We start from the raw sequence: 12,750 nt of genomic DNA, 5'->3' as shown, positions 1-12,750 counted from the left end.
TCCAGCCTGTTGTTCCAGTGAGTTCTTCAGGACCAGAGAATGCTGTCAGACTTGGGTGCTCCCCTCTGGGTACAGTTTCAACACTGTTATTATAGCTTAAACACTAAAACCATCACGACAAAGGTATATACACAATACCTATGGCCCACCTGCTACAGCCATAGGGACAAACTACACTGCTGAATAAGACATGACAAACAATCCCCAGTAGCTCTGTTGATCCAAGGGCAGGCTTTACTCTCCCTATCTCACTGGCCAGCATTGCTCCCGAGGTGCTCAGCTAGCAGAGCTGGTCGGCTGCCGTCTGTCCCGGGTTAGGGCAGATCCCTCCCCCGGGGAGAAAATAAACTCACCACAACACAGACCCTTTTTTGGAAAGTCAGGGAAAGATGAAATTGTATTTCTTATAGTATAACAATGTAAAGAGAGATAATAACTAGAGAAAGAAGGGAAAAACAAAAACAAAAACAAACAAAAAACCCCAAAAAAACGATACCATAACCTTAAGGGAGGTGGGGGAGGGGTCAAGCGGCAGTGAAGCAGCAGCAGCCAAAACAGCAGCTGGGGGAAGATAGGTGCAGCTGAAGCAGCAGAAGCCAGCGGGAGAAGGGGCAGAACAAGCTGTGCTTCTAGACATGAAGCTCTTGATGCTCCAATGAAATTGTATTAATTTATCTCTTGTTGCCATTATGTGACCTATCCCTGGAGTGTTCATCTTTCCCCTATGTCTGAGCTAGAGAATCAGCTCAGACGGCCACACTGTCTCAGAAGGTAGGCGTCCCCACTGGGAGCTGCACCGTCGTGGTGGTCAGACTGGTGCTGCTGGCAGCTCACCTACCCACGCTTTCACAGTATCACACAGTATCACCAAGGTTGGAAGAGACCTCACAGATCATCAAGTCCAACCCTTTACCACAGAGCTCAAGGCTAGACCATGGCACCAAGTGCCACGTCCAACCTTGCCTTGAACTGCCCCAGGGTTTCCATTTATGTGTGTTCAGAATTCTGTGACGTGTGTGCAGTGCACCCCAGAATTCTGAACCAAGGAGAGCCAAACTCCTTTCTTTTGGAATCTGTTACATCCCATCTTTCCCTGCTGCTTGTGTGCATACCTGCAAGTCCTGCTTCCCCCGGATACATCTTTAGTAACCTACTGATTATCGGCTGCTTGTAACTTCCTGGTCACACACAAACCAACTCTTCCCTCTTACACCTGTCCAGGTCTGTTTGGATGACCTCCTGTCCCCGTGGTGAGTCGACACCACCACACAGTTTGGTGTCATCCACAAACTTGCTGATGGTGCCCTCAATCCCACTGTCCCAGTACAGGCCCCTGAGGGACACCACTTGTCACTGCTCTCCATCTGGGCTTCAAGCCATTGAGTGCTGCCTTCTGGATGCAACGATCCAGCTGATTCCTTGTTCACTGAACAGCCCACCTGTCAAATCCACACCTCTCCAACTTAGCAAGCAGGATGTTGTGGGGGATCGTGTCAAAGGCCTTGCACAAAGCCAGATCATATCCATAGGGTGTCCCTTATCTGATCACTTAACCACTTTATCACAGGAAGCCACTGCGTTAGTCAGGAAGGACCTGCCCCTAGTAAAGCCACGCTGACTGTCATGAATCATCTCCCTGTCCTCCATATGCCTCAGCATGGCATCCAGGATGATCTGTTCTGTGATCTTCCCAGGCACAGAGGTGAGGCTGACAGTTGGGTAGTTCCCAGGGTCCTCCTTTCTACCTTTTTTAAAGATGCTCTAGGCCTGCCTGACTTGTCAGTCCTGCATTTTAGCACTTCAGTTGTGTCTTATTCCCTAAATCCTCTTCTGTAGATGAGAAGTGACTCAGTGAGATGCTTCCTCTTTCTGCTGTAAAAAAGGAACACATTCATCCTTACAGCTGAACAGCTGAGATGGTGTGGCCCAAGAGAACAAAGGTGGGGACAGAACAGGAACATTTGTGGGTGGCTGTCCAGAAACCTGAGAGCTGCTCTGGACAACTTCTCTGTGTCCCTTGTGAGCCTGCTGGTATTGGATTAAGAAAGAGGCAGCTTGTGCCCCAACCACCATAGTCAGGGCAGACCCTTCAGCCTGTATAGCTCCATGCTATGGTCCCTCCTCTGCACATGACACAGATGCAGACAGAGGCAGGACCTGTGTGTATCCCTTCAAGTTGCAGCCTATGGCAGCAGCCCAGAAGAGATGTTTTGCTGGATTTGCTGTGGTGTTGTCATGTTAAATGCCACTGTCACAGCCAGCCAAGCACACCAGCGAGGCATACCAGGCCATGGCTAGGTGTGCTTGTAAGTACAAGCAGCGTTGTGACTGAGGGCAGGGGTGCAGCAATGGAGCCACTTCTACAGGAGTTCTTATGTTCTTCTACAGGGACAAAAGGAGGCAGAGAAATGCTCCCAGTGCAGAACCTGATGTTAACTCTTCAAGTTTTCTGCTGTTGAGCTTAGGGCTGTGGGTTTGTTTTCTCCAAACAAGCAGTTCTTGGCTTTGGTGATGTGGAACATTAGAAATTGAGCACAGTTCTGCAGCCAGGTATATTCTGGGAAGGAAGCAGTTAAGAGTTTATATTTGATGGCCACTAGTTGTCCTTCACGGTGTCTTCCTGTCTGTGGATATGTTGGAAGCTGGAGTTTGGGAGTCTTTGAAAGGAGATTTTCAGAAGCTCCTGAACCACTGTCTGCTGGATATGGGTGCACCACTGGGCTAACATAGCTGTGGCACTGCTGGTATGACCCCTGACCACACCCCTTGGGCCAGGCAATCCTAAGACACTTCAGATGTTCCTCACTGTGGCTGGCCTAGGCTGGAGTGGTGTTCAACATCACTAGCTTTTGTGAAGCCAATTTCTTCAGAGAGTGACAGAATGCTTTGGATTGGTAGAGACCTTTAAAGGTCATTTGCTTCAACTCCCCTGAAGTGAGCAGGGATACTCAGATCAACTACAGCGATCAGGTTGCTCAGAACCCTATCCAACCTGACCTGAAGTATTCCCAGGCATGGAGGATGTACCACTTCTCTGGGCAACCTGGGCCAGTTTCATCACTCACAGTGTAAAAGATTGTCCCCTTGTGTCTAGTGTAAAACTCCCTTTTTTTAGTTTAAAACCATCATCCCTTGTCCAGTCACAACAGGCCCTGCTAAAATAGAATCACCAAGTGGTTTAGGTTGGAAAGGACCTCAAAGATCATCTAGTTCAAACCCCCCGCCACAGGCAGGGACACCTCCCACTAGAACAGGTCACTCAATGCCTCATCCGGTCTAGTCTTGAACACCTCCAGGGAGAGAGCAGCCACAACCTCCCTGGGTGACCTGCTCCAGTGTCTCACCACCCTCACTGTAAAGAACCCTTCCCTAACATCTAATTTGAATCTCCCCTCTGCCAGTTTAAACCCATTACTCCTCATCCTGTCATTACAAGACCTTGTAAATAGTCCCTCCCCAGCCTTACTGTGGGCCCCCTTCAGATACTAGAAGGCTACTCCAAGGTCTCCACAAAGCCTTCTCCAGGCTGAAGAGCCCCAACGCTCATAGCCTATCTTCATAGATTGTCCCCATCTTTCTTAGAGGCCACTTTTACGTACTAGGAGGTTTCAATCAAGTCTCCCTGGAGCCTTCTCTTCTCCAAGCTGAAAAGCCCCAACTCTCTTAGCCTTTCTCCATAGCAGAGGTGCTGCAGCCCTCTGATCGTTTTGTAGCCTCTGCTGGACCTACACCAACAGGTCTTTTTTGTGGTGAGTTCGTGCATCTTCCCTCGCGCATTTGGACAGTTTTTGAGGAACTGGACCCTTGCTACCTCTCCTAATGCCTTCGCTCTTCACCAGCTTCCCCAGCTTTGTGGTCCCCCTCCTGCTGTCGGGGTGCCTGCACAGCCAGGGGAGGCTGGAGCTCAGTGCTGCTGGCAGCCGGGTGCACTGTGTGGGACTGCCCCTAGGTGGGGCGGCCGCACGGCAGATCCCCAGCACGGATCCCAGATCAGCAACAGGAGTGACCGCAAGGGCGCCCTTTGGAGCCCGGGATACGACCTGGGCATGCTTCACGTAGAGATATTTAGATTTGGGATGTCCCTGTGTGTGGTGATGGTGCTGAGGCTGGCATAGCCAAGCGCCTGCCGAGCTTGAGGAGTTAAAACGCAAGCTAAAGGCTTTTCAGAGTGCATGTTTAAACGTAAGCCCCCAAGCAAGTCTTGGTGCGGCTCTTTTGAGTGGCAGAGATTGACTGTATCCTTGTTTGTCTTTCCTTCCAGTGATGTTTTTGCCCAAGAAAACAAAAGACAAGGAGGTCGAGTCCAAGAGCCAGTGCATCGAAGGGATCAGCAGGCTGATTTGCACAGCCAAGCATCAGCAGAACATGCTGCGCGGTGAGTGCAGCGCTTGCAGTCCCTCGGGCTCCAGGGCAAGGCTCAGCTGTTGGCATTGTCCTCCAGGAGAAGGGCCAGCCTCCTTCCTGCCCCGGCCCGTATCCTGGAGGCAGAGGGTGTTTCTGGGGAACGGAGTTGAATGTGTCCAGCATGGGAAAATGCTTTAATGTGTCTGGGGTGTGGGAACATCCTCCTTTACCTAGGAACTGCTCTGAATCTATGCCTTGGGTGAGAACAAGGACTGGGCCAGGCTCTATTCCCCCCTCTCCCCATCACCTTTCTCTGTTTCTCTTGCACACCTGGTGCAAGTGATGGTGGAGAGCGATGAGTGTGGCTGCTGCTCTAGGTAGGACTTTGGCACAAAGGCAGGCCATGGCAGGAGCTTTGTGTGTGTGTATCTCACAGGCAGGCCTAAAGTATCTGTCAGTGGAGCTGTGTGTCCAGCATCCAGAATATCTCTGTGGCCTATTCACTTTGGTAGTCCTCACCACTGTTAACAGCAGAGGGATCTGCCTAGTTCATTGCTTTAATCCTAGCCCTGTCCCTGTGAGACTGGTGAGTGTGAGGGGTGGTCACAGCATGTATGTCACCTCTTAAGGAGACACAGCTCTGCTGATTGAGTGCCAGTGAGGAGAGACTGCTGTCCATCTCTGCAAGAGTGCATTTGCCTGGAGAAGACAAAGGCATGTGTTTAGGAAATCTGAGAAATCCTATCAGGTGACACTGAAATCAGTCTGGGGAGCTCCAGTGTCAGTGAGCAATGCTGGAACAACAATCTGAGCTGTTGTCCCTAAACCTGGTGTGCTCTCCACCATTTATCCCTTATGTGTGCTGCAGTTTGCAGTGGTGGGGTGGCCAGGCAGAGCAGTGCCTACCCTGAGAGCAGAAGATAGCCAGGCCTCAGTCTGCTGACAGCAGGGAAGGTCCTAGCTAAACTGCTTCAGCTTGGCCCCTTCCATTCAGTGTTTTCTAACTCTGCTCTCTCTGTTAACCTCCCCTGCAGTCCTGATCGATGGAGTGGAGTGGAACGACGTCAAGTTCTTTCAGCTGGCAGCACAGTGGTCCTCCCATGTCAAGCACTTTCCCATCTGCATATTTGGACACTCCAAATCTAACTTCTAACCATGCTCAGCGAAGGGACCTTCTGTCCATCCTGAGGACTGCACACCAGGAGCCAGGAACTGCGTGCCAACTCTTGACTCACGTCGCTCTGCCCTCTCCTGCAGAATTAATTACAGATGTGCTTGGATTACTTTTGAATTACTTTTTTCTATTAACTCCTAAGTTTACTACAAGGGAAGGAAACCCCTTTAAACAAAGGCAAAAAAAACAACCCAGTCTTAAACATAGATGTGCTGACAACATGAAGTCGTGGGGGAGTTGGCAGGAGCAGGCAACCTGCCCAAGAACACTTACCACTTATGAGCAGATAGCTGAGTAACTGCACTGCTTATTAACCTGAGACCTCATTGGTGTGAGTGGGCTGGGGAGCCGTGGATCAGCTCGAGTGGATTTTGTGGAAGATTGTGTGCATTACAGTGCACTTGGCCCCCTTTTTCTGTGTCTCTAGGGAAAAAAGATGGCCAGTCTCCCTTCCTGCTGCCAAAGGATGAGAGCTCAGCGAGTCTGGAGGCAGTTCAACTGCTGGGTTTGAAAAATAAACCATTTGCATAGCTAGGGAGGTGTGAAGAAGAGGTCCCCTTCAGAGCATGGGGTCTGCCACAGAGATGGGCAGATGTTTGTGCTGAAGCAATGTCTGTGGAAGGTTGGGTAGGAAGAGGAGTTAGGGAAACACTAGGTGTAAAGAAACTCCAGTGTCCCAGGTCTGAGACAAAGACCAAATTGAGCCAGCCACAATGTCCCTACAGCTGGCTGCGCTGCTGAGGGGCCACTGTTTGTCAGTGGGGTCGCTGCTATTGACATACTCACACCAATTAGTTACCTGTCAATAAAACCTCGTCCAGCCTCTAAAAGGGAAAGGATTTTTTTAACAGCTGCAGATTTTTTTTAATGCTTTCTTAAAAAAAATAAATAAAAACAAAAAATAAGACAGGAGGAAAAGAAAAAAAAATAGAAGTTGCCAAAAAACCAAACCCAGGAAGACAGGAGGAGGATGAGCTGTTGTCTGTGAAGTGATCCATCACTAGTGGCTGGCCTGGGACCCAGCCCAGCGCTCTGCATGTCCAGCTGCCTTCACATCTGTCTGTCAAACTGCACACATGAGGTAGTGTGGGCTGCGCTCTCTGCTGCCTTTGTCCTGCCCCGACCACACTCTGCTCTCCTGAGCCTGCTGTCATCTCCTTCCTGTGCCACCCCAGGCTGGGTGCAGGCTGCCTGGCTTCAGAGCTGCTACAGGAGCAGGTTTTCACTGTCCCCTTGAACCACCCTGGGACCCTTCCTCAGAGGGACAGAGGCTGTAGCAAAAATGAAAGGTTCTGGGGGATGGCACCGTGCCCTTAGCTGCTCTATAAATGGGCATTGTTCTTTAACTTCTGCTTTCTGAGTATTCTTCCCTGTGAGCATTTCTCCACAGATGGCATCTCTCTGCCAGCAGGCCGTGCTTTTGCCTTGGCACAGCACTGCCCGCGGCTGCAGGCTTTGCTCTAGGGATTTCAGTACCAGTGTGCAGTCAGTGGAAGCTGTAGCATAGGGCATGAGAAAGGATGAAACCAGCTAGGTTCTCGGTCCACATCAGGCAGCAAAATGTCCTGTGAGATGGAGGAGTGAGATATTTGGGTGTCTCACACTGCTGGCTTGGCTGTAGCTGTACTTGTATTCACTTTGTACTTCAGAAATATTTTTGGTGCCAGGACAAGAGGATGCTCTTAGAAGGAGTCACTATGACAAGTCGCAGGTCTGTGCAGCTCTGAGTGCTGCAACTGTGGCCTTTTATTCTCCAGGCTTTCCAGGTCATTCCTGGGAGGGACTGGGAGCAGGTGGCAGGTGGAGTTTGAGAAGCTGAGTGTGTTTGCCATGGAAGAACTGACTGGCATCTCTGGCATTTCAGGGTAAGGTTTTGAGGTTTTCTATGGGGTCCGTATGGGTCCCACCCTTGTGGGCAGGCCAGGCTCTGTGAGCATTTGCAGAAGGCACTTTCTTAGGGCAGGATGCTTTTGAGCTTACTTTTGTTTGTCTAATCCCTTACTTTTGGGTTTCTAGAGGCTTGGGGGAAACGCACTTTTACCTGCAGGGGCTGCCCGGGTTCTTTTGGACAGGGCAGTGGAGGTGTGCTTTGTTAGACTTCCTCCTGCTAATGGTGAGAAAGGGGTTATTAGGTGAGAGCATGGTCCTTGATCAATCTAGTGCCTGTTGCAGCTCACAGCACAGGCTGCTGCGCCACCTCTGATTCCATTAAACACTTTTCCAGCACAAGCGCAACCTACTCAGCCAGGGCTGGGTGTTCCCTCCGAACTGCGTAGGGGAGGAGGATGTGGTCCCACTCCCGGTGGTACGCAGCTGGGCAGGATATATTGTCCAGTTGCAGTGCTCTGTTTCTTGCCATGGTCCCACAGGGAAGTCTGTCTGCTGGCTCGGCTGCAGCAGAAGCTGAGCCGTGGTTCGGGTACTGCCGTGTCCATCAGTTCCTGTGTTTTCTGCTGACCTGAGCCAGTGCTCTGGACCTGTCTGGTGTTGCCTAGCAGCGGTAGCGTGGCAGACGGTGTATAAGCACATCACTTCTTTTTCTTTATTGAGGCATTGCATTAAAACAAAAAAAAAAAGGGGGTGTGGGGGTGTGCTTTTTAAAAGCAATTAGTCAGCGTGTGATTTGTTCCTCCAGTCTTGCGCTGGTGTGACAAGAGTGATTGGGCTGAGTTCCGGCGTCGGGAGCCACCTGCAGCCTGGGCAGCTCTGGGTGCTGGAGCGTGTTAAGTGCTGCAGAGGTGGGGTTGGACTGACCGACTGCAATAACTTTGTTTACCGGGGGGTAAGGGAGGGGAACCATCACTGTGCTCCTCTTTGTATTTCAACCTACTGTAAAGAAAACAAACGGTAGCTAGGACAGGACTTCCAAGGTCCTGCCTACCGAGTGTGTTTTGCCCTGCTCTACTCTGCGTGTGTGTTTTTCTGTCTGTGTCTGTGAGAGAAATGCTTCTGCTCCTTGCATTTCGTGTAGGTTTGTGTTTTGTTCTGACTTTATTCATGCGAATTTGCCAGGAAACTCTCTGTACACTTGAGGGCTTGCATCTTCATAGGGTTTTTCTCCTGTGGAAAGCTCTAAAATGCCTCTCCATGTAAAGAAACATCTCAGATTCTCAGCTTTGACCTCCTGGAGTGCAGCAGTGTGCCCAGAGGTGGCTGTGGTGCTTCTCAGACATGGAAGCAAGGATTGGCACGCAAGTTTGGTTGTGCTGCTCCAGTCAGGGTGTTGTGCCTCTCTTGTTTTTCTTCTATCATGTTGAGCCACTTTGTGCAGCTATTTCTGTCCCTGACTGGCAGAGAAATGGATTTCTGTCTCTAAGGAAAATGAGTGTTGAAGCATGCATGTGATTCAGACTGATCTGGAAGGGGCTTTGCATCTGGTGACACGACTGACTGACTGATCTCAGGTCTTGCACCCTCCCAACTTCCCCAACAGTTTTCTGGAGGACTCTGCCATAAGCAGGCCCCCCTAGCCAAAGGATCCCTGCTGTGGGGCCAGGGAGAGCTGTCAGGGCAGCGATGGGTCCTGCAGAGCTGCACCAGCCTGGGGGTTAGGTGAATGCATGCAAGTCAGTGAGGCAAGGAAGGTGCAACTTGAGTGAAGCAAAGCAGTGGCTTTATCTCATCTGCCTGTGTTAGACAGGGCTTGCTTTGGAGCTGCATGAAGGCAGGGGCTGGAGCAAGCAGCATCTGAGCTGATCGCTGGCTGGAAGGTGCTTTGAAGGCAGTATCTCTTGGTCTCTCTGTCCCTTATGTCCCAGACCTCTCACTGCTCCTCGCAGAGCTTTTGCCTCTTGCTTGTCTGTCTGTGGCTTCTTAAAGCAGCCAGTTTCTTTTCCAGCTGCTCTTTCCCCACCCTTCAGAGGTGAGATCGCGGGAACAGGCTCACTGTGCTGCACGGCGCTGACCTAATTTAACCGTGCTGGCGAGCAGATGAAAGATGGAAGGGTTTTGTGGTGTCGCGTTGCACCTTGAGAGCTTCCTGGTCCTCCGGGTTGAGTTTCCTGGAGGCAAAAGCTGGCCCTGGGCCCTTCCAGCATTCAGTTAGAGTTGGCTCTCCTGCTATGCTGATGACTTCGTGAACATGTTGCTGATTTAGTTCAGCACTGCAGTTTCCATCCAGGTCAGTTGTTACCGGTTACATCTTGGCAGTAACTGCAGAGCTGTCGATTACAGCTGGGTTTGGGGATGGCCACCGTCTCTGGCTGTGTTCTGCTGCTTTGACTGGCATACGCTTGTGCCTTCATACTGCTGAGAAGGCAGGGGTGCGTTTGGTTCCCATCCTGCAATGCAGGTGAGAACCACACTGCCCCGTGCTTAACTTGATGATCTCGAAGGTCCTTTCCAAGCTGGTTATTTCTGTGATTCTGTAACCTGCCATTGCAGCAAAGCCTCTGCTGTGAGTCTTATCAGCTATGTGTGCTGGAGGGAGCACAGGAGAGTTGGGGTGGAGGACATTATACCTGGCACTTCCAAGTTTAGGAAGAAAGTCCTGGTAAGAGGCAGCAGAGGTGGTGACCTTCTCCTGCGGCTTAGTGTGCCAAGGAATTGGGAAGGCTGGGATTAGGGCAGACCCACTGTGCAGCGCTAAATGGCTGGGTGCCCTGGAGCTTTCTTGAAGCTGGGGTGGATGCAATGCCTCAGTCCTCTTTGTGCAGTGGTTTCAATCCTGGCAGGTAGCTGTGTGGCAGCATTTCTTGTGTCACACTCCCTCTGGGCTTGCCTGGCAGGGAGTAAGCCAGAAATGAGCAGCAGCATCTCCCAGATGTTTCCTGGAGCCTCAGTGGGGTTCTCCTGGGAGATAATCCTTGCAGGGCTGGCTCCTGCAGTGTCATTTAGCTGCTTTGAGGTGGACTTGGGGAGAAGGGGCCATGCCAGCCTGGAAAGCAGCAGGTTGCTGGTTTCCTTAAGGAACAGCACTGGTGTGGGGCCATAGCCAGTCAGATACTGCTTTGCTTCCTGGCCAGTGTGTTGCCTGCCGTGGCTGTGGAGAAGTGCATTGTAAGCACAGCTAGCAGGGCTGTGTGTGCCACCAGCCTTGCCTGGACCTGGCATACGAGGGACATTACCACTTTGTAGATTCCTGAGTTGTCCATCTGTTTCATTGTTGTATTGTTTGGGTTCTAGGTTTTTTTAAATGAAGACAGATTAAATGTAAATAGCCTTTTTTTGGAACAAACTGCAATGTGCTCGACCTCGTCAACTATTTTATGGTACTAATGCAACACTAATAAAACTGGACATGAAAGCACACACCCGTCCCTTGGCTCGTCTCTTACCTGGGGCTGCTGGGGCGTGACTGGGGCAGTTGTCTCTGGTAGGAGACGGCAGCATGGCTTTCTGTCGTGGGGGGAATCCCTTGTGTTATTTGTCCAGCTGTCCAGCAGCATTTCCAGGGCAGAGCTGGTGGATCAGCATGTCCTCAACAAGCCCTCCTGTGGTCTTTGCAAACACCCTTCCCTCTCCCCTACGCCTGATGCTTTCTCTCCTAGAGGGACCTGTTTGCCTCCCGTGGAGCTCCAGTATCTGGTAGCCCTCTCTAGCACCTCTCACCCCCTCGCAGCAGGTGGGGACCAGGCTGGTGCCCATTTCTGGTCCAAGGGACTATGCTGGGTAAATACACAAGTGGTGTTACACTACTTGGGCAGGGGATGCATCTCAATGGGGGAAGCCTGAATCTGTGCTTCTGGGAAAGCACAGGGAGAGAGATCAGGATGTGTGGGGTGGCAAGCAGTGAGGTTGGTGCTGAAGGAAGGGAAGAGAGGAGATAAGCAAATGCAGCGAGGCAGGAAAGTGAAGGAATTTTGGGAAATAGGTTCATGGTCATGGTCCCCGGGATACAGCAGGCTGGAGATGGCAGGGGGAATGCTGAGCCAGCACAGCTTACATCCCTGTGCTCCGCGTGTGTGTGTGTGTCCCCGTGTGTGAGGACAGGCGGGCTGCATGTCCGTGTGTGTGTGTGTCCGTGTGTGAGGACAGGCAGGCTGCGTGTCTCTCTGTGTGTGTGTCCGTGTGTGAGGACAGGCAGGCTGCGTGTCCGTTTCCGTGTGTGAGGAGAGGCGGGCTGTGTGTCCCTGTGTGTGTGTGTCCGTGTGTGGGGACAGGCGGGCTGCGTGTCTCTGTGTGTGTGTGTCCGTGTGTGAGGACAGACGGGCTGCGTGTCTCTGTGTGTGTGTGTCCGTGTGTGAGGACAGGCGGGCTGCGTGTCCCTGTGTGTGTGTCCGTGTGTGAGGAGAGGCGGGCTGTGTGTCCCTGTGTGTGTGTGTCCGTGTGTGGGGACAGGCGGGCTGCGTGTCTCTGTGTGTGTGTGTCCGTGTGTGAGGACAGGCGGGCTGCGTGTCTATGTGTGTGTGTGTCCGTGTGTGAGGACAGGCGGGCTGCGTGTCTCTGTGTGTGTGTCCCCGTGTGTGAGGACAGGCAGGCTGCGTGTCTATGTGTGTCTGTGTGTCCGTGTGTGAGGACAGGCGAGCTGCGTGTCCGTGTGTGTGTGTCTGTCTGTGTGTGAGGACAGGCAGGCTGTGGGTCCGTGTGTGTGTGTCTGTGTGCGAGGACAGGCAGGCTGCGTGTCCGTGTCCGTGTGTGAGGACAGGCGGGCTGCGTGTCCGTGTGTGAGGACAGGCGGGCTGCGTGTCCGTGTGTGTGTGTGTGTCTGTGTGTGAGGACAGGCGGGCTGCGTGCCTGTGTGTGTCTGGGTGTCCGTGTGTGAGGACAGGCAGGCTGCATGTCCGCGTGTGTGTCCGTGTGTGAGGACAGGCAGGCTGCGTGCTTCTGCGTGTGTGTCCCCGTGTGTGAGGACAGGCGGGCTGCGTGTCCGTGTTTGTGTGTGTCCGTGTGTGAGGACAGGCGGGCTGCGTGTCCGTGTGTGAGGACAGGTGGGCTGCGTGTCCGTGTGTGTCTGTGTGTCTGTGTGTGAGGACAAGCAGGCTGCGTATCCGTGTGTGTCCGTGTCCCCGTGTGTGGGGACAGGCGGGCTGCGTGTCTCTGTGTGTGTGTCTGTGTGTGAGGACAAGCGGGCTGCGTGTCCGTGTCCGTGTGTGAGGACAGGTGGGCTGCGTGTCTGTGTGTGAGGACAGGCGGGCTGCGTGTCCGTGTGTGTCCGTGTGTGAGGACAGGCAGGCTGCATGTCCGCGTGTGTGTCCGTGTGTGAGGACAGGCAGGCTGCGTGCTTCTGCGTGTGTGTCCCCGTGTGTGAGGACAGGCGGGCTGCCTGTCCGTGTGTGTGTTTGTCCGTGTGT

At 52.4% G+C, this 12,750-nt stretch overlaps 1 protein-coding gene across 8 annotated transcripts in view; it reads left to right on the top strand.

Annotated features, from left to right (window-relative positions):
• Window positions 1–10,768, top strand: part of PACS2 (phosphofurin acidic cluster sorting protein 2) — a 103,879-nt gene extending 93,111 nt beyond the window's left edge. For all 8 annotated transcript variants that reach the window (XM_064147218.1, XM_064147212.1, XM_064147211.1 and 5 more), the window contains 2 exons: window positions 4,262–4,375; window positions 5,379–10,768. In XM_064147218.1, the coding sequence (XP_064003288.1) occupies window positions 4,262–4,375; window positions 5,379–5,497 (233 nt within the window). In that variant the 3' untranslated portion in view covers window positions 5,498–10,768. The remainder of the gene's footprint in view (window positions 1–4,261; window positions 4,376–5,378) is intronic.
• Window positions 10,769–12,750: the final 1,982 nt, after the last annotated feature.

This window comes from Pogoniulus pusillus, chromosome 8, assembly GCF_015220805.1.
Source record: "Pogoniulus pusillus isolate bPogPus1 chromosome 8, bPogPus1.pri, whole genome shotgun sequence".
Lineage (NCBI taxonomy): Eukaryota > Metazoa > Chordata > Aves > Piciformes > Lybiidae > Pogoniulus > Pogoniulus pusillus.
This window is presented reverse-complemented; position numbering and strand designations above follow the sequence as displayed.